The sequence below is a fragment of the Sparus aurata genome, chromosome 15 (genome assembly GCF_900880675.1).
Source record: "Sparus aurata chromosome 15, fSpaAur1.1, whole genome shotgun sequence".
Lineage (NCBI taxonomy): Eukaryota > Metazoa > Chordata > Actinopteri > Spariformes > Sparidae > Sparus > Sparus aurata.
This window is the reverse complement of record NC_044201.1, coordinates 28,173,614-28,194,545: the sequence shown is the minus strand read 5'-3', so window position 1 is coordinate 28,194,545 and position 20,932 is coordinate 28,173,614. Positions and strand designations below refer to the sequence as shown.

General features: G+C 41.6%; 2 protein-coding genes across 4 annotated transcripts in view; one reads left to right on the top strand and one right to left on the bottom strand.

The window, feature by feature from the left end:
• Window positions 1-11,200, top strand: part of LOC115597179 (pyridoxal kinase-like) — a 35,380-nt gene extending 24,180 nt beyond the window's left edge. For 2 of the 3 annotated variants that reach the window (XM_030442927.1, XM_030442926.1), the window contains 7 exons: window positions 1,202-1,236; window positions 1,684-1,769; window positions 2,937-2,982; window positions 3,159-3,270; window positions 3,379-3,515; window positions 3,881-3,947; window positions 4,896-8,627. In XM_030442927.1, the coding sequence (XP_030298787.1) occupies window positions 1,202-1,236; window positions 1,684-1,769; window positions 2,937-2,982; window positions 3,159-3,270; window positions 3,379-3,515; window positions 3,881-3,947; window positions 4,896-5,011 (599 nt within the window). In that variant the 3' untranslated portion in view covers window positions 5,012-8,627. Of the gene's footprint in view, window positions 1-1,201; window positions 1,237-1,683; window positions 1,770-2,936; window positions 2,983-3,158; window positions 3,271-3,378; window positions 3,516-3,880; window positions 3,948-4,895; window positions 8,628-11,174 lie in introns of those variants that run through there. The other variant, XM_030442928.1, reaches the window with a different exon arrangement.
• A 745-nt stretch (window positions 11,201-11,945) lies between these two features.
• On the bottom strand, window positions 11,946-19,999 carry LOC115597178 (NLR family CARD domain-containing protein 3-like). The gene is made up of 12 exons (XM_030442921.1): window positions 19,924-19,999; window positions 18,439-18,505; window positions 17,967-18,068; window positions 17,759-17,878; window positions 16,969-17,070; window positions 16,482-16,548; window positions 16,111-16,339; window positions 13,934-15,725; window positions 13,683-13,856; window positions 13,416-13,589; window positions 13,133-13,179; window positions 11,946-13,003 (listed from the first exon to the last, which is right to left on the bottom strand). The coding sequence occupies exons 3-12, from the start codon at window positions 18,038-18,040 to the stop codon at window positions 12,456-12,458; spliced, it is 3,327 nt and encodes a 1,108-aa protein (XP_030298781.1). The 5' UTR covers window positions 18,041-18,068; window positions 18,439-18,505; window positions 19,924-19,999; the 3' UTR covers window positions 11,946-12,455.
• Window positions 20,000-20,932: the final 933 nt, after the last annotated feature.

Here is a 20,932-nt window from a genome sequence, read left to right as displayed (position 1 = left end):
TCTTAGTTTTCCTGATTTAAACCATAATTGTGTTAATCGTGTGCTGCATTTAGAGGAAAACTTGAAACAACAACTAATCAACTAATCAACTTTGAGCTGCAATGACTTGCTGTTACATCACTCCTTCAGCCCTGTGGAGCATTTTAGCCTCAAGGTTCGTACGGGTGCTTGAAATCCTTGAAAGTGCTTGAATTTCAATGTTGTGTTTTCAAGGTCTGAAAAGTGCTTGGATTTTAGTTTAAGTGCTTGAAAGTGCTTGACATTATAACTCTGTGTCTTTCACAAAATTGGGATCAGACTGGATAATTAATTTCTGAAGTTTTTGCTATTATGAAATATAATTTTAGATGTTTACAGCATAATACAATGTACATTATTGTGATAAAAAGTGAAGAAAAAATAATGAGTTTATATTTTCCTGTAGAAAAGTATTTTACCCCAGCAATAAGGTGCTGGAAAATCTTTAAAATGACCCTTAAAAGTGCTTGAAAAGTGCTTGAATTTGACCTTGAAAAATGTGTACGAACCCTGTAGCCTCTTTCAGATGATTTGTTTTGGTTTTACAGCACACAGCTTTTACTGTTCTGGTTCACTCTCACTTATTGTGTTTCCAGTAACAGCAGACGGCTTCTTTCAGCTCTGATAATCCTGCTCTACCTGCCCGCCACCACCCAACAGGCTGACAAAGTTAGCGACTAGCTGGTGAACATATGTAGCAGCATGTAGCGTCTAAAGAGCAAGATATTTTCTTCAGGAGTTAGTGGACACAGTGATAATTTATCATTGCTGTGGTCGAAAACTAAATTTGTGCAGGCTTATGTTCTTTGTCAGTGAGAACATCAGCTGCAGTGTCATGTGTGTATTGTGGCCAGTTGTGTGAGTGCACAAGGAAACGTACCTCTCATGACCTATAGCCTCGCTCCACCCTCAGGACAAATCATGCGTTTTAATCTCCACAACTGAGCGTGTAATAATAGAAAAACCATTAGTGTGTTGGGCGCTCCCCCTGGCACTCTGATAACGTGAGGTGTGATGAACATTACAGCCTCTGAGAGGCGCTGGTGAGGCCTGTTTGACACAAAATGTAGACTTTTAAAAATGAAATGTTTACATCCGCAAGTCCAGTTTCCCATCACTGCAGCGCTCATGTAACGTGTTTGTTTTAGGAGGTCCGACTCTGAATGTGTTTTTGTCGTTTCAGTGTGTGACCCCGTCCTCGGTGATCATGGATCTATGGTGAGACGAGTCCCTCTGTGTGCTGTATGTACAGCTGTTGTTATTAGATAGATGTGCAGCCAGGATCTCTGTGCCTTTCAATATATGTGGGAGGGTTTTAGTGTTCATCCCTGTGTGTTTGAATCCGTATGTACACTATATGAATGTGTGCGTGTGTGTTTTAGTGTTGGTGCTCTGGGGGAGTGTTACAAGGCTCGTTCCTCACTGACAGATGGATTATTGTGATCTGACAGAATTACATACACAGTGACTCACTCTGCGTGTGTGTGTATATATATATATATATGACACGGTGCAGATTTTTCAGGGGTTAAGATCATATTGTGTCAGTTAATTTGTTATAATTCAAAACCATGAAAGCAAAGATGAGAGAGAAGCATTAACTCGACTCATTAATGTGTGTCTAGTTCTTCCTTTCACTGAAGTATTTGTGTTCTCGCTCTGCAGTACGTCCCTCAGAATCTTTACCCGGTCTATAAGAACAAGGTGGTTCCTGTTGCTGACATCATAACTCCCAACCAGTTTGAGGCTGAGTGAGTAACACGTTTCTTTCTCATATATAAAGATTTATTTACAGATAGAACTCGTGCAAATAATCTGTCATCCTTTATATCAGCTCAGAGTTTCTGACTGTGTGAGCAGTGAAGCTTTACTGGACTCTGAATCTTTATGTAATGCCTCTCATGCTGTTATCTAATACCCTCATTTTGTGGTTCCAGAAATTTGGGAGCGAATTAAGTGAAAGTGTGCCCGAGCTCCCCTCTTATCTTCCTTGTTTCACCCTTTTAAAACCGTGATGTTCGCAGCTCTAAAGACTTTAAATGACTGTGTCGGTATATATCACACACTTTATAATCTCATTTACACAGTTTGTTTCGTGCGGCTGCAAAGTTGCACCAGATGGAAAAATACTGGCTGTGCAGAAACACACGATGAAGCAAAAGAAGAAAGAGGCTGATTTCAGGGTTTTGAGATCGCAGCATCTCTTGTTTGGTTTATATGACACTGTAATGTTCCAAACAGGCAGATAAAAGAGGTTTCCTACATTTTATGTTGGCTGCTTTCTTGTTTAGATTTTGCCTGTCTTGACTAAATGGCTGCATTTATGAGGAACAGATGCATTAAGCGTCAGTTTAACAGATAACTGTCTCTCCACTCAGTTATCACTTCAACTTCACTGTCAAGTTGCTCCACCTAGTGGTGCTTCAGTGTGTCTGCTGAAACTGATTTAAGGGTTTTTCCATCCACTTTGGATTTCGCCTTTTCGTAGCGGTTTACTGATCCGCCTTCAATAAGTCTGATTAAATACCACCTAACAGGCTCGTAGGAAGCAAATGCTGAGACACAGAAGAACAAAACTCTCTTCTTCATCTCTCTAATCCATTGGAGAAAAGCAGGATTAAAGTCTGGAATATGAAGGGTTTGGATTCAGGGTGCAAGACAACAGTGTTTCTCCTGGCATCTGTTTTTAAAATCATGGAGTCATCCTACGATCTTCTTTCTGATGCAGAGTCACGGGACACAGTGGAGAAACCCAGCGTCCCTGTACCCACCTCCCTGAGCTCTGCACAGCCAAATGACCGTGTCTCCAAAGATCTTTTTCTTTGATTCCAATGCAGTCTGCAGACTTTCTGCGTGTAATAACTTTATTTGCAGTGTTTTTTGTCGACATAATGATCCTTTGTTTCCTTGTGTTTTAGATTATTGACGGGGAAAAACATCAGCACGGAGAAAGACGCTGTAGAGGTAATAAATCACTCACTATCTTAATCTTTCTCTCCATTCTTGAATAATTTCTTTGGTGACAGGATAAACTGTTGAATTGCATTTTGTCGTCTAACATTTCTTGTTTTTCATTTGCTTTGTAAGCTTCCTGTTGATTAAATACAAGCCTCAGAATCTCACTCACTGACTCTCTGTAGGTCATGGACCTCCTGCATGCTATGGGCCCAGACACAGTGGTCATCACCTCCTCTGATCTGCCCTCCAGACTGGGAGACCGCTTCCTCGTGTCGCTGGGCAGTCAGCGCCAAGGTAGGTGACATATGGATGAATTTGAGTGCATATGCATCGTCTGTATTCATGAGACTAACCAACCAAAATGAACCCTTCAACATGTTGTGCGTGTGCTCCTCCGTTCAGTTCGTCCCGACGGCAGCAGGGCGACACAGAGAGTTCGAATAGAAGTTCCCAAAGTGGACGCCGTCTTCGTAGGAACTGGAGACTTGTTTGCTGCTATGCTGCTAGCGTGGACACACCACTACCCCAATGACCTAAAGGTACAGACACACCAGAGCTCCCCGTCACAGTCATAATTACAAACACAGAACATGAGAGCTAATAAATCATAAACACTCATGTTACAAACATTAGTGACAGAGGATTAGATTAGACTCACCAGGCCGACATCGTGCACACACATTTTCAAATTACAGCAGAGAGGGAAGATTTCTAATTTGATTTAGTATTTTTCTGATGTCATTATTGCAGCGTTAGACATGCAATGCAAATTTTCTATCAGTTTTTCAGGAGCCCTCCTCAACTCAGAGTCTTATTGCCTGTCAGTGACCTACAGACAACGATGCTCATATATGACGGGTCATAAAACATAATCATTTCACTCTTCTCGCTCATTCTCCTTCAGATGGCCTGTGAGAAGACTTTTTCAGTGATGCATCATGTTATCCAGAGGACCATTTCGTACGCTCATGGTAAGAAAAACTCAAAGCTATGTTGTTATTTTATCCCAGCCACAAAAAAACACCCTGAAAATCAACAGGAGAGCTCAAATATAACTTCTGTTGCAAGATATGCTTCCGGACTTTGTGACACAAATTTACAGCTTACTGTAAAACCTCTAAATCTTTTTTTTCTGGTGCAGTCTGCAGTCTAATCTCCTGTGACAGACATTCAAATCACACAACTCTCCTGCTGTCTGCATGCTGTAATATTATTAAGTAGATCCACAGTACCTGATGAAGCACCTCACGTCTCTATACGAGCTTTTCTCTCCCCACCTGCCACGATGAGCAGGGAAATAAAATCAATGAACCAACAAATAAAAACACAGTTTCCCTCCTGTATACTCCTCATGAAGCCTCCTTAAAATCTATTTTTGTCCTGTAAATTTGATGGCAATCACAAGCTTGAACACTGTGAGGGTTATATTTTTAGATGCAAAACAGCCCGGATGGAATCGTCTTGTAAGTCCCTCATAGGGGGATCAGTTTATCAGACCAGTTCTTCACATGTCAGCCTTCACCAGCCACAGGAGAGGAAAGGATAAAGACACTTCGAGCTGCTCAGCTTGCAGACGTTCAGTGTTTTGTGTTTACATTTTACAGTGGACAGAAACTACTTGACTACCTTCACACATTCTGTACTTTCCAGAATTTAAGATGTTTAATTGGGGAAATTAAAAACTATAGATCATCGCCTTTAGCAGCCTGCAACCTTTGAAACAACAGCAGCCTGTAAAAACATTCAGCAGGTCTTGTTTGCTGCTATTCTTACTTTTACAAGCTATGTGTTGCAAAGGTTTGGGCTGTCATGCAGCTCTGAAGATCATAACTGGCTTTTAGATTTATTCATCTTTATTAATTTCTGCATTTCTACCCGCCCACCCCCTACCTTTCCCCCCGTCTCTCTCTGTCTCTCAGAGTTAGCAGGACCCGGTCGGAGGCCCAGTCCGCCCCAGCTGGAGCTGCGGATGGTTCAAAGTAAAGCAGACATAGAGGACCCTGCTATAGTTACGGAGGCCACAGTCATATCCTAACATTACCGACCCATAAGACTCATACTAACCGTGTCCTCTTCACCCATAAATCTCTCAAATCCTGTATCTCAGTAAAATCTCTCATCACTGTAAACCTTGACAACTCATCATCCAGACTCCTGAAACCTCTTAGTATTGTAACCCCTTTAGTCCTTTTACCCTGAACCCTTTAACCCTTCAAGTCCTCAGTGTCCTAACCCCCTGAAACAGAACCTTTAACCTGTAACTCCTGCGCCCTTTTCCCCAGAAAACCCGTTTGGAAACCAGAGCCATAGATAGACAGTCTGTTCAGGTTGGACTGTGGCGGCTTCTTGCTGCTGCTTTTTTCCTGACAGAGTATGTGAGCAGAAAGTGAGTGATAGTGTTGTATCTCACTCCAAGATTGCTCTGATACAACAAAACCACAAGCACAACACGAAAAAATGGCATATTAACGGTTAAAAAAAGACTAAATATCAAGGTGATGAGGTCTGAAGGAAGCCGCTTCAAAGGTTCAGTCTTCTTCAGATCTGTTAAAGTCAGATTTGGACCAAAGTGAGAAAGTGTGGGGCAGGTTTTTGTCCTTAGAGTAAAACTACAACTTGAAAAGTAAAAGTTAGCTATTAAGCTATTAAGAATTTTCCTTTTCTATAATTTTAGGATTGAGAAATGACACTAAAGCCCCACCTGTATCAGTATAATGTTACCAAGGAACTTAAAGTCTTTTAGAAGTGACCAGCTGTTGTTTGTGGGACATGCACAGTCTGTATTTTACTCATATTTACTGACATTATCTCCTTAATATGATGTCAAGGCTCCGTGTAACGTCAGAGGTCTGTGCTTCAGCAGCCACATTATAATATAGTTTGGAGTTGTTTGCGTGTGTCGCAAGCATAAATACACATTCGCAGCTCATTTGGATCAACTAAAAGATGTTTTGTGGCTGAACTGTCATCACTCTAAAAACGTCAATGTAACCAAACTCACAGCTACGCAGCATATTATGAGCCGCTGTCAAATTTCACGCCTGTTCAAACATTACAGATGCACACAGGATTAAGATCACAGATGTCCTCCATCCAAAATCAGAAGTTAACTGATTCCAGCTGCTGAATATTCTCCCAAACTCTACCTCCAAACTATTAAACATTAACTCGCCAACTTTATAACTATTACTCTGTCACTGCCACTCAGCTCACGTCCTCTGTTGGTCCTCCACACCAGTTGCCAAGTTGCAGGATTGCAGCACTGACACTGGTTGAACTGGGCGACCACGATGATGAAACACTGTTTATCTACGGCTCTGCCCATCACTATTCCAGCCCCCTCCCCGTCTTACAGCAGTGATGTAATGGTGACCAAGTCTAACCCCTGAGACCCCTTGAAAATATAACAAAGGAAAAAAAAAAACGCACAATGTATAGTTGATGTATAGATGTTGTACTATAACTGTATTGGACCATCTGTATGATATCTTCTATCTGATCTGTCTATTGGACCATTGTGTTGATGCTACTGTACTATAGACCACACTACCGCACTACAATATCACCGAAACCAGAGACATCTGGGCTGGTTCTGGCACTCCCGGAGGCTGCAGTGGCTCCAGTCGTTGTCACTTGTTAGTTATAGGTAACTGTGTGATATTCATAGTGTATAGTTGAACCTCCTTCATCTCAACAAAAAGAAAAATGGACAAACAGAGCCGTCTGCGCCGTCCCCCCGGCCGGTTTTTATTAACCAATCAGAAATTGGCTACCTCGGTGCCAGAACCAACCCACATCCTGCCGGGCGGTTCCCGGCCCAGCTCTGGCCCAGAACCCTATATCTGAGAGTTGTGCCACTGAATTTACTGGAGGCCTCGAGAAGTTGTGACAAGAAGCGGGAGACTTCGCCCCCACGTCACGTCCAGAAGCAGCTCTGTAGATGTTTGTTGTAGAAAAATGTGTTTTTTGGTTCACTTCACACTCCACTGTGGTCCGACAACAGACACGACGTCAGCAGGTCCAGTTTTAACACAATGGGAAAGTTTTTTAAGTTAAATAAGAGTTTAGAAATCTGAACTACTAACTCAGTAAACTGACGGCTGATGCAAAGCATAGGTGAATCTGTGATGTAACTTTGTTTTGTTTTTAACAAACTAATCTTTTTTCTTTTCAAATTATTGTTTTGTATTTTTTTAATTAAAAAAAAATAATAACCACGTCCTAGAACCCGAGGTTGCTTCTTCATATGGAGCATTTGACCAACAAATAGTCCCAAAAACCCAAAGATATTCAATTTACAGAGATATAAAGCAGCACAGACTCACATTTAAGAAGCTGGAACCAACAAATATTTGACATTTTTGCTTGATAACGATTAAACAATTAAAAAGTCAACCTGACTAACTAGTTAGCTTCTCAAGCTCGCTACCTTGAAGCAGCCATGTTGCCTGGCTGATGTGATACTGTACGATAAATCCTAAGTCTTCAATTATGCTTTACAATATCTGTTGTTCACAGTGGAGTGTGATAGCAGGGAGGTGAGGAGAAACATGTGACTGTGGTCCTGAGCCGGTTTCAAACCAATGATGTCGCGAGAACTTGGCATGTGCCTTATGTGCCCCGCTGAGCTACCAGGGCGCCACAACAGACGAGCTTTCAGAGAGATTTTAACGTTTTTTAAGTTACATCCGAATCTTTCTCCCCCTCGTTGCTTCCCGATTTGAATGTTCGGTTATCGTTTAACAACAGGAAACAGCTGCTTGGCAACAACAACACACCACTTTGGAAAAAAGGAAACCAAATAACCGGAGGCTTAAAAAAAAAGAAAAGGAAAATAGAAAATCCAGACGCCTTCAGTGTCCCACCTGAGCTGGATGTAAGGTTCTGGGCAGACCAGTGTAATTCTGTACTGCTGTTGTTTCTCTATGGACTGTACTGTGATACTGCCTTAGGAACCTAACATCATAACTCCACAATACTGCTCACTGAGGGAGAGGGGGAGAGAAGGGAGGAGGGGGAGGGACGTAAACATGACATGTCTTAAATGTTGGTACTTTTGACTGCAACCTTCTGTTCGACAGTGCGCCTGAAATGAGGAAGAGATGCATATGCTTCAATGTTTTGTTTTTATTAGGGCTGCAAGTAATTATTTTATTATTGATTCATGTGATTTGATTATTCTCTTTATGGTCATTTGGTTCATAAAATGACAGAAAATTGTGAAAACCAGAACATATTCAATCTGCAAATATACAAAACGGATAAAACGCAGCAAATTGTTGCTTTCCAGAAGCTGGAACCAGATGTGTTTTTAGCAATGTTGATTGATAAATGATTTTATTTTCTGTCAAACGACTGATTGATTTCTCGTTTGAGCCCTAAAATGTTGTTTTCTTCAAAGACTAGAGACTCAAAGTTAATCTGAAAACTTGGACTAATAGTGGAGGGAAAAACAGTCTCATTTTTAAAAATTGTAATAGTTAATATTGATTTTTGTACCAGTGCAGTTGTATTGTGCCACTGTAGCACTGATTGTCATATCAATAACAGACTGCTGTGTCTGTGCACTCGGCCAATCAGCTGAGCTCTGCTATAATCAACACGTGCACTATCCAATCCTCTGCTTCCTGTTAACAAACCAGTCAGCCGTATTATTGGGTCAAAATGTGTCTATCTGTTGTGTGTGTGTGTGTGTGTGTGTGTGTGTGTGTGTGTGTGTGTGTGTGTGTGTGTGTGTGTGTGTGTGTGTGTGTGTGTGTGTGTGTGAGCGAGTGTGCGTACACGTGTATATAAATGTCCTTTATGGTCACAGGGTTTTCTGCGTGTGTGTGTGACATGTGAGAGGAAATCCCTGAAAAGTAAAACAAACAACAAACGTTGGGGGGACGGGAGAGGAGGAGGGTCAAAATAGTGTACTGGAGGAGAGGAGGGGAGGGGAGGTGTGTTCGAGAGGACAATCATTCCATGACGTTACTCAGTGTTTGACGTCTCCCTGTTCCCGAATCTGCAAAACAAAAACAGGATTGTTTTTTTTCTTTCCTTGATGCCTCACATTCCCTCTTTCTCTTTCTCCCCCATCCGCCCAGCCACATTCGGTGTCTTGTTCCTCGAGCTTGTCCACTTGCCTCCCTGCAGTGTCGTGTCTGTAACGCTAGTTTAGAAACTTTAGCCTCGCTGTGTGTGTCTGCGTATGTGTGTGCGTGGTAATACTGTGCCCTGGTTTCCTGATATCTCTCTGCTAGACTGTCACTTCTGTCCCGGCTGGTCTCTATCTCCACTTTGCTTGCTGTGTCTTCTGTGATACAACCGAACGTCGCTGCACTCTTGTTTGAAAAAAAGAAAAAAGCTGCTACTCGCCCTGCTGTCAGTGACGCTTCCTCCATTCTAACTGCTGCTGTTGGTTTATTTAACTACATCCCATTCCTCTGCTGTACATCTGGATTGAGTTGCACCAGCTCTTTGTGGATCTGTCACCAAGTGTGTGATTTAACACAATCGTTTTGCACCATTATAACTTTAGAAACGTCTGGGCTAGTAGGAATGTGGAAATGGGTTGTCGTGACACAGCTGAAGCTCAACCAAAGCAATCAAAAGCAAGTAGGTATGAAAACAGGTATTTACTGTGCATTATGAACAAAATAATACCATTTCAAGAGGCCAAATTAATCATTTAGTGCAGGATTAATTTAGTTTTACCGTAAAACTCACATTCAAATATAACTAATGATGTTACCTTAACTTTAAAAACACTTAATTTTAATACGTGAGCTAATATAACAGAGTATTTTGCAGATTGTATAGTCTATATTATGAATGCTAACCCTAGAGCTATCACGTAGCTAGTTCAATTAGCTAACAGTGTGTAACACCTGGCACTTACTGGGTGTACAAAATTTTGTACCAATGAATATCGATTGTTTTGTCCTGTTTTTAGTCGTCCTTGTACTTACAAACAGCTGGTGCAACAATTCAGGGGTCACTTACAAACTACTGAACATGGTTGCCTTTGGGCCCGATCAACCAGGATGGCGCGCTGCATGCTCTCTTTATGTTACACAAAAACAAAAAAATCCCAAATTGTTGGTTGTTAATGTTTGTTTCAGTGGTTGGTGATGTGTGAAACGAAACCCTTTAACTGTCACATTGAGCAACACCAACTCCTGGGAAGATTTGGCTAAATATTCAGCTTCCTACATCAGACACACAGGGAGCCTTTAATTGGCTTGTGTAAATTTGTGGGCTGAGAACAACAATCCACGATTAAATGTTCCTCAGCCCAGCAAGTGAAAACAGTGAGCAGTGAGGCTGCAGTGAGCGCCGTCCTGTGTGATCCGGCCCTTCACATTTCTGTTTGTCCATCATTTAGATATCTGGCTTTGTTTGATACCTACTTGTCCACCGCCTCCTCTCTGTACCTTGTTGTGATAGACCCCCCTTCTCCTCTACACCCGTCCGTTTGGTTAGAAAATGGCCGCCACAAAAAAAAAACAAAAAAAAACGCAACGGCCCCGATCAATCGTGTCCCACTGTGGTCCCCTCCTCTCCCGATCGACAGTTTCATCTCCGCCATCTTGTTATTCTGTTCTTGGTGGCCAAAACAAAACGAGGAAATGTAATAATCATTGTTTGGTAACTGTTTTTAGTGCTATGTTTTTGGAGCGTTACGAGTATTTTCTAACATGTTACAATAAAAGATTGTAGTGTACAAATTCACATTTATAAAATATATATATAGATATATATGAGAAATGTATGTTCTAATGCAATAAAGAGAGATTAAGAATTATGCAAAATGAGTTGATCTGATTATTACATTTCATTGTTATTGATATTTTATGGTATTTTAGGTTTAAGTTGTGTAAAGTTTGCCTGATTAACTCTTTTTTTTAGTCAATTCTGGTGTTCTTTCTATTTCTTGCTAATATTTTTTATGATCATGTGACTCATCGACTCACCTTTAATGCCCAGATGTCTTCCTATACTGGCTAAATGAGAAACAACTCTATTTATTGAATTGTATGATATTTTATATGTCCCAACCTGATCCAATTTATGTTTAGGAACACACAAATATGTTTCAGCTCGAAGCTGCCATCAGTGTAATCAAAACAGCAGTAATTGAATTTCATATATATATAAAGGTGAGGTGAAAACTTAGGGCAGTCATTTATTTGGAACTTGCTGTCTTTTTATTTCAGCTGAACATTAAACTCTCTCTGGCTTGATTGGAGTCGATACCGATCACCTGTTGAAACTCAACGAGTGGAGACGGGCTACTAATTAATGATTGAGAGCAGCTTGGGGGCATTACTGTCATGACCAATCAGGGTGTGACGACGACCTTTTGTGAAGGCTGAAGAAAGGTGGGGCACGCTAACCGGTTTGTTATAATAACTTTCACTGTCAGCTCTTATCTATTTAGGCTATGTTGAGATTTCTTTGCTTCTTGTTATCATTCTGCAGCCTGGCTGAACAGGTTAAGTTGCTTTGTGCTACCTTGTAGAGGAGTTTTGCCTCAGAAAAGCTTCATGCTCATACTTTACAACAGTGGGCTGTGAAAAAGGAGTTTTTTTCTGGGATATCTGCAAATTGGCACCTCCCAGCTAACACCACACCACAGATTAACAGAATGAGTACAAAAATGTGAAATTATATTCTCAGGTCACAGTTTTAATCTGTTTTCTGGGTTGGGTTGCCAGGTCCCACAACACATATCCCCACAGAGAAAATGTCTGTGATCATCAAAAATGTTTGCAGGGTTTGGCACCTGCATGTTTATTTAGTTGTTTATCTTCACTGAATCTCTTTTATACACTTATTTTTTTCCATTTCATTTGATTTGGGAAATGTTAAAAGGAGGTAAAGCAAAGAAGACATATTTTACTTTTGTTTTGTTGAGACTTTTTGTTGTGTGCTTTGGAACTGGCCCTCAGGCTTCTTCCTGCACACCAATCAGCAAAGAGATGAGATAAGATAATAATTCTTTATTAGTCCCACAACGGGTAAAGATTTGCATTGTTAGGGCAGCAAAGGGGATACTGAAATGGAGACGGGCATAAATTAAAAAACAATAAATAAGAAAATAACATTTGTATTCTCACCACTGTGCTTTGAGAATTGCAAAGCTCAAGAGGAGAATAATGTAAGTGTATGATAGGATCCATCCATGAACGAACCGATCAGAAACTAACTCTCCTAATGAAGCAAATGTGGCCACAATAATCAAACGACAATAACTGGTGTAACAGACTGAAGAACATAAAGAACATATAGTCAGAGACTTTAAATAAAGATACAACAATTCAGATTAATAAATGAAGATAAACATAAATAAAAATATATATGTTGACTTTGCTCTTTAGGCTGTCCAATTGTAACACAAGTTCAAGGGAGTTGTCAACCCTCCAGAGTCCAGTCCAGCTCAGGTACCCCTCACCTGCTCCAACTACACTTACAACCACTGACAGATCAATGGTCTTCTACAGAGAACACAGAGCCACTGAGGAACCAGGCCTGTCAGACCAGAACCTGAACCCAGGATAAAGAGGTTCTCTGAACGTGGTGTTGGAGGTGTGGAGGTGGATCAGTGTGTCAGAGGAGACTCTGTAGAACGACAGCGTGCCGGCAGGATGGTCCACGTACACCGCTACTCTGTCGGAGCCGGAGGAGGGGGCGGAGGTGGTGATGTATGTGGATTTGTTATTGTGCCACACGGAGTAACCAATAGTATCAGAGCAGACCAAACTCCATGAATGATCGTTCCTCCCAAACAAGCACTCGTGTCTGTTTCCTTTCCTGCTGATTCCTCTGTAAGTCACTGCTATGTGGACTCTGCCGCTCCACTCCACCTCCCAGTAACAGCGACCAGTCAGATCATTACTGCACAGCAACTGAGGCCAGTGGTCAAATCTGTGTGGATGATCGGGATACGACTGATCCTCCTCCACATGGGACATCATCTTGTTGCTGTCAGACAGTTTGATCTTTTGGTTCAGTGTGTTTGTGTCGAGCTTGAGTTTGCTGAAATCTGATGAAGGGAACGAGAAACGATACAGCTGCAGTTATTGATCCATCACCTGTTCATTTATTAAGAGAATGATGATGGCATCAGAAACTTGAAGGAGTTAACAGTATGTGACTAAAGAAAGACACTTACACTTCTTCAGCCCTGGTTTCAACCATTCATCTCCACCAGGCTCAATCCTGAAAGAACAAGCACATCCTCTTTCAGAATGGAAACATGAAAATGACACAGAAGTTTGTCATTCTCTACAAAAGATTCCAGCTTTTACCAAATAATCCCCACCCTTCAGAGACTACAACATTAAACAACAAAAGAGAGAAATTCAGTGTCTTGCGAGGTTTGGTTTCTCAAATCTGATCATATCGCCAAGTTTCCAGAGACTGATTGTCTGTGGCTGCAAGAGGCCTCTTCATACCTGAGAGTGTCCAGGCTCCATTTTGGATCCTTCAGTCCAGCAGAGAGTAGCTCCACTCCTGAGTCTCCGAGATGATTGTAGCTCAGGTCCAGCTCTCTCAGATGGGAGGGGTTTGCACTCAGAGATGATGCAAGAAAACCACAGCCTTCTTCTGTGATCAGACAGCCTGACAGCCTACAAACACACAAAACAACATACAAGTTGCATATTCTGAGTACTGAGAGGTTTGGAAGGTTACTGCACTATTCAGTCTTGTTGAACCCTGACCTGAGAGTTTCCAGCGTACAGTGTGGACTCTTAAGTCCAGCACACAGCAGCTTCACTCCTGAATCCTGCAGGTTGTTGTTACTCAGGTCGAGCTCTCTCAGACAAGAGGACTCGGAGCTGAGAACTGAGGACAGAGCTTCACAACTTGTCTCTGAGAGGTTACAGCTACTCAGTCTGAAGAGAAGGAAAAATAAAGCAGCTGAAATTTAGCATTTTATTGGACAAATAAATTCAATGATCTCTCTACTTACAGAGCTTTGTTGAAGGCTTCGACCACTGGCAAGAGCTTCATAAGCGCCTTCTCTGAATCAGAGTATTTCTTCAGGTCAAACACATCAAGATCTTTTTCTGAGGACAGTAAGATGAAGACCAGAGCAGACCACTGAGCAGGAGACAGTTCCTCTGTGGAGAGACTGCCTGATCTCAGGTACTGTTGGATCTCCTCCACTAGAGAACAATCATTCAGTTCATTCAGACAGTGGAACATATTGATGCTTTTCTCTGCAGCCAGATTCTCACTGATCCTCTTCTTGATGTACTGGACAGTTTCCATACCGGTCTGTGAACTACTACGTGTCTGTGTCAGCAGGCCTCGTAGGAGTTCCTGATTGGTCTCCAGTGACAGACCCAGGAGGAAGCGGAGGAACAAGTCCAGGTGTCCATTTGGACTCTGTAAGGCCTCGTCCACAGCACTCTGATAGAAGTGTGGTTCTGCAGAGTTGTATTTTGGGGAGGATGTTTCTTCTTCTGACAGCAGATTGACTCCAGAGTTGACGAATGCCCGATGGACATGAAGAGCAGCCAGAAACTCCTGGACACTTAGATGGACGAAGCAGAACACCTTGTCTTGGTACAGCCCACTCTCCTCTATAAAGATCTGTGTGAACACTCCTGAGTACACTGAGGCTGCTCTTAAATCAATGCCACACTCTATCAGGTCTGATTCATAAAAGATCAGGTTGCCTTTCTGCAGCTGCTCAAAAGCCAGTTTTCCCAGAGACTCAATCGTCTCCTTGTTGTCTGGTTTCCAGTGCTGATCCGTCACAGCTCCTCCATCATATTTCACATTCTTCCGTTTGGACTGAACCACCAGGAAGTGGATGTACATCTCAGTCAGGGTCTTGGGCAGCTCTCCTCCCTCTTTGTTCTTTAACACATCCTCCAGAACTGTAGCAGTGATCCAGCAGAAGACCGGGATGTGGCACATGATGTGGAGGCTTCGTGATGTCTTGATGTGTGAGATGATTCTGCTGGCCTGCTTCTTGTTCCTGAATCTCTTCACAAAATATGCCTCCTTCTGTTGGTCAGTGAACCCTCTGACCTCTGTCACCATGTCAACACACTGAGGAGGGATCTGATTGGCCGCTGCAGGTCGTGTGGTTATCCAGAGGCGAGCAGAGGGAAGCAGTTTCCCGCTGATGAGGTTTGTCAGCAACACATCCACTGAGGTGGACTCTGTGGCATCAGTCAGGGTCTGATTGTGCTTGAAGTCCAGAGGAAGTCGACATTCATCCAGACCATCAAAGATGAACACAACCTGGAAGTCTTCAAGCCTGCACATTCCTGCTTCTTTGGTTTCACTAAAGAAGTGATGAACAAGCTCCAACAAGCTGAACTGTTTACCTTTCAGCACATTCAGCTCTCTGAAAGTGAATGGAAATGTGAACTGTATGTTCTGGCCGGCTTTGTCTTCAGCCCAGTCCAGAGTGAACTTCTGCGTCAAGACTGTTTTCCCGATGCCAGCCACTCCCTTCGTCATCACTGTTCTGATCTGCTGCCCTCTTCCAGGTGAGGGTTTAAAGATGTCTTCATGTCTGATTGTTGATTCTGTTCTGTCTGGTTTCCTGGATGCCGTTTCAATCTGTCTGACCTCGTGTTCTTTATTGACCTGTCCGGTACCTCCCTCTGTGATGAAGAGCTCTGTGTAGATCTGATTCAGAGGCGTTGGGTTTCCTGCTTTTGCGATTCCCTCATACACACACTGGAACCTCTTCCTTAGGCTGGATTTAAGTTTACGCTGGAAACAACCTGGAACAGTATATCCTGAACAAACACAAGAACAAGAACAAGAAAATACTCAACTACATTACTTCTTCAAAGAATGAGTACAAAAATGATTTTTCCGACTGGGACAATTTATGTGAATGCTCTCTCAAGTCAGAACAACAACTTGGAAAGAGGGTTGATGGTTAGAAACGTTTATTTTAAAGTCATTGTATCTTTTCCTTTGCGCTTCCTTGTCACTAAATACTGGAAACAGCTGTCGACATGCCACATAAACACATTGAAGTTGGAAGAACGGCCTCGCAACTCGAGAAATGGGACCATTCATGAAGCATGTGAGCATTATTTCCCCTCATATCTAGAAAAATGTAACCCGTGATCGACAGTTTGCTTCATTAGAGAATCGTGACAGAAAGCGTCTTACTGCTCAGCAGACAGTCAGCCAGCTCCTCCTGCTTCATGCTCTTCAGGAAGTGCAGTGCGATCTTCAGAAATGCCTCTCTGCTCTTACTCTTCCGCTCTTCCTCTTCAGCATCCAACACCTCTTCATCCTCCCTCTGACTCTCTGAGCATTCTGGGTAATCTGGATTCAGAACACTCTTGATCTTCTCCAGCTCGCTCTTCACAAAAGTAACAATGTTCTCCTCCAGTGTCTGGATCAGATTAAAAAATGAGACAAGGACCCAAACGTCAGATTCATGTCGGACAGACTGATAATATACTGTCCCAAAGAGTCCTAAAGCATTTAGATTACTGTCAGCAGTACAGATGTAAAAGTAGATTTAATGTACAGACCGTAAGTATGGAGTCCAGGTGTGCTTGATGCTTAACACTGGAAACCTCTGAGTCCTCCTTGTCGACTCTGTGGAGGAATCATGAAGAAGTAGCTCACATCATGTCTGTCCACAACACAAGATAAAGGATAAACAGATATTTGCATGCAAGGTTAATGAGCTCCCAGATCTCAGGGGAGATTTCAACCACTACCACTAACTCTGTTTTTAGGGGCAAGGAGGCGCTCAAAAGAGGGGTAGGGGTAAAATTTGGATATGTGTCACTGTCTGTTTTGACTTTTTACCTTCCAGCATCAGATATCCTAAAAACTAGAGGAGGCTCCATCGACACGTCACTCATCACACAGCTGTGTTCAGAGTCAGGTGCAGGTGAGTCAGGTGGGCGCTGCCCTTCCGGGCTTCAACACAATGTAAGTGTAAATAATCATGGAGTGATTAAAGATGCTGACTTATATATCGAAGAAGAGTCATTAACAGTTAGATCTAACCTCTGAGCTTTGGTCCAGCCGTCACGTTCGCCACACAGAGTGGATTTAGAGGGAGTCTGCTCACAATGATTCATAGCTGAGGCCACACCTGCACACAAACACCTGCAGAGAGAGATCACACATTATTTATCACAATGACTATGAGTCACATGACAAACACAAAGAGCTTTGACTGAGTACTTGGATTAAACAAGTATCCAGTACAGATGATGTACCTTTCACTCGTCAGAGTACAATCTGAGTAAATGTACCAATACCCATACATGTGATGAAGGAAGTCCTTATTGGATAACCGACTAAAGTTTGTTAATTCAAGTTGATAAAAGATAAATAGTAAATAGGCATGTTTGTGAACAACTACGTTCACAACAAACTAGCTAGCATTACGTTGTTAGAGCTGATTTGTGCATGTAATTCTCCCATCTTGATGTAGTTAAAGGGCACATGTTGGCATGTTCAGCATCACTAACTTGATTGATAGCATAAAGTTGTGAAGTAATTGTGAGTATCCATGTGTTTCTATCTCCATTGGACAAACAGCTAATAACACCAAGATCGCCACAGCTGAAGACAGCTAATCAGAAATGTCTGGTCGTGTCTGTTACATGAACACAACAGACGACAACTGATGACGTATGAGGGTCTTGAAGGGTTGTCCCATTACATACTGGAAGATTTAAACCACTACGCCTTGTAACTCTCTTCTAAGGGGCAAAAATGAGGGGTAGTGGTAAAACATGGTAATGGAAACAAGTGTCAAAAATTAAGTTTCTCTGTCATAATTTTTTACCTTCCAACCTCAGATTTCCTGAAAGCTAGAGGAGGATCCATCGACACGTCACTCATCATGGTCACACAGCTGTATTCAGATTCAGGTGCAGGTGAGTCAGGTGGGTGCTGCTGTTCTGGGCTTCAACACAACACAATGTAAGTGTAAATAATCATGGAGTGATTAAAAGCGGTTACTTATACACAAGTCATTTATAGTTAGATCTCACCTCTGAGCTTTGGTCCAGCCGTCATGTTCACCACACAGAGTGGATTTAGAGGGAGTCTGCTCACACTGATTCATAGCTGAGGCCACACCTGCACACAAACACCTGCACAGAGAGATCACACATCAGTTCTGGCTGGACACAACCTATAAAACTTACACTATTCCTTCCACTACTATGAGTACAATTTGAGATAACAGTTACTTGTAATGAAGGAAATCCCTCTTTGTATAGCTGACTGAAGTTTTGTTAGTTCATGTTGATATAAAACGTCTGTAAATACTTCTCCTCAGCTACTGTTGAGCTGCAGTGTCAAATCTAAATAAAGACATTCACGATCCTCTTTCCACTTCTCTTTCCTGACTTTTAAAAGCCCCTCAACATTTTAAATGTTCCTCTTTTTTCCCCACTCTGCTGTATCCAGTCACGTCGCACATCTGCAGTTAGTCTAATGATCTAAAATCAATCACGTTACCTCGGCTGTTGCTGCAGATTTCACGTCCACATCAGCTCCTGGAGACTTTCTGCCTTCATCTGCAGAGCTGAAAGAATCAATCAATCGACTGAAAACTTAGTGTAAATCTTCGCCCTTTATATGATTTTCCTGCTTTCATATCAGAGCCCGTGGAAACATGTAGAGTTGTGAGAGTTAACCCTCAGATAACTTATTTTAGTTGTTGTGTCGACCTTGTTACAGATATTCACCAGTAATGAGCATTTCAAGTAAAAGTATGATTCAATGGTCGGTGGGAACTATTCAACAATTATTTGAAGACCTGCTGTGTGTTTTGTTTACGATAGAATGTGTGACACGTTTTACTGGAGACTAATATTTCTGACGCGATTCTACAGAGGCTGTTTTCAAGCACGGGTAACAACATGATATTTTAATGATTGGAATATTCTGATTATTAGTTTAAGATATTTTCTGATTTTGAAATTTGTGTTAGATCATACAATCATACTATTTATCATCAATATATGTGTAAGTGGCCTTTCAGAATAAACCATGTCAGTGTTACGTTTTTTTGTTAGCGTAAGCCTCTAAATTAGTCAGGTTTCATTTCCTTTTCCTGATTTTTCTTCTTCTCCTTGTCCATCAGGACAGTTTGTGATGCTTCAGTAAAATTTTCGATTATTCGGATTAAACTCCAGATATGTAAAAACCCTTTGACCAAACAGTTTAGTGTATATTATTAAGTAGATTATGGAGCCATGTACATTATTTTACTATAAATTATGTTCAGTTAATTACTTATTTTTTCATACCAGGTAACCTCGTCAGTGGTGCTGAGATCCAAAAGTGGCTGAAGGTATGTCGACTGCTGCTCAGTCGTATAGATCCCCAGACTGGCATACAAGATGCCAGTTTGGGGATCGGTATATACCACTCCGAGAATCTGTATGCCAGTCTGAGAAAAATATATATAAAAATAAATATTAACATAACAAATTAAAAATAAACCATTGTTGAGGTTTATGTTCACTGTGAAAACAGTTTATATGTTGTATATTTTTCCCCCTTGTCAAGTTTAACTAAACATTTTAAAAAATTAAGAATAATCACTTAATAATTAAGAATGATATGATTTCACTTCCTGTTTGCAATACTTTCTCGGTGGGTGGGGATGCATTACTGTACAGTAATAACATCATAATTGGGGAATAAAATCAAAGTTTGGAGGTAAAAGAGACAATTTAAACACTATTCAGATGTGAAAGTCTTAACATGTACCCTACATTTAAGACATTAAACGTCCCACACACGTGAAACGATCACAGGACGAATACATCGCCTCACTAAACTGTGATTAGCTCCATTTCTGCTCGTTTCTTCGGGGCTCAGAAGGCTTTTTCTTCTGTTTCTAAATGCTAAACGTCGCTGACAACAACAACAACAAATCACGTCAAGTCATTCAAGAGTCACGCAGTAATAAAAAAAAAAATGTCTCGTACGAACCTTCAGATCGAGAGAAGACGCTGTGATACGATGATCTCACTCTCAGTGAAGTGAAACTACTCAGCTGGGGGAGAGGACGTGACGTGACGTTGTCAGGGCAACAGCGGAGGCTGAAACAGGAAGTACGAGAGGTTTTTTAAACGTGATGCTGCAGGTGATGAAACTCTGACCAGAGCGTCACCACGCCGTCAGAGGATCAATACTTTATTATTATGAATTACTGATTGTGTTTTTTTTTTCAACTCGTTTATTGCTCTTGGTTTCATAAAAAATAGAAAATAAATCAAAACTTAAATGACCCTTTAGGGGCTCCGTAGATTCACATCACCAAAATTAGATTTAACTTTTTTTTTGTCCTGCAGACATGATAAAGAAACAACAACTTTTGTCCTTGTTTTATTTTTTCGCCACTTTTTTCACATTTAATAAAAACTTGTCTCTTCTTAAAAATGTCCAGGACCTCTGTCACCATGCCAACACACTCAGGAGCGATCTGATTGGCCGCTGCAGGTCGTGTGGTCATCCAGAGGCGAGCAGAGGGAAGCAGTTTTCCGCTGATGAGGTCTGTCAGCAGCACATCGACTCTGTGGCTTCAGTCAGGATCTGATTGTGGTTGAAATCCAGAGGAAGTCGACACTCGTCCAGACCGTCAAAGATGAACACAACCGGGGAGTCTTCAAGTCTGCACATTCCGGCTTCTTTGGTTTCACTAAAGAAGTGATGAACAAGTTCCAACAAGCTGAACTGTTTCCCTTTCAGCTCTGGTTCTGGCTTATGGTTGGCTTTGTCTGCAGTGATTCTGCAATACTTTCTCCATGGGTGGGGATGCAATTCTGTATTAAAGTAGCATATTGTATGAATAAAAACACAGTTTTGAAGTAAAAATAAGACTTTAAACAACATTTAAATGTGAAGGTCTGAACATATGGCCTACATTTAAGACATTAAACGTCCCACAAAAGTAAAATGATCACAAGGAGGAGCAGGACGAACACATTCAGCTCCATTC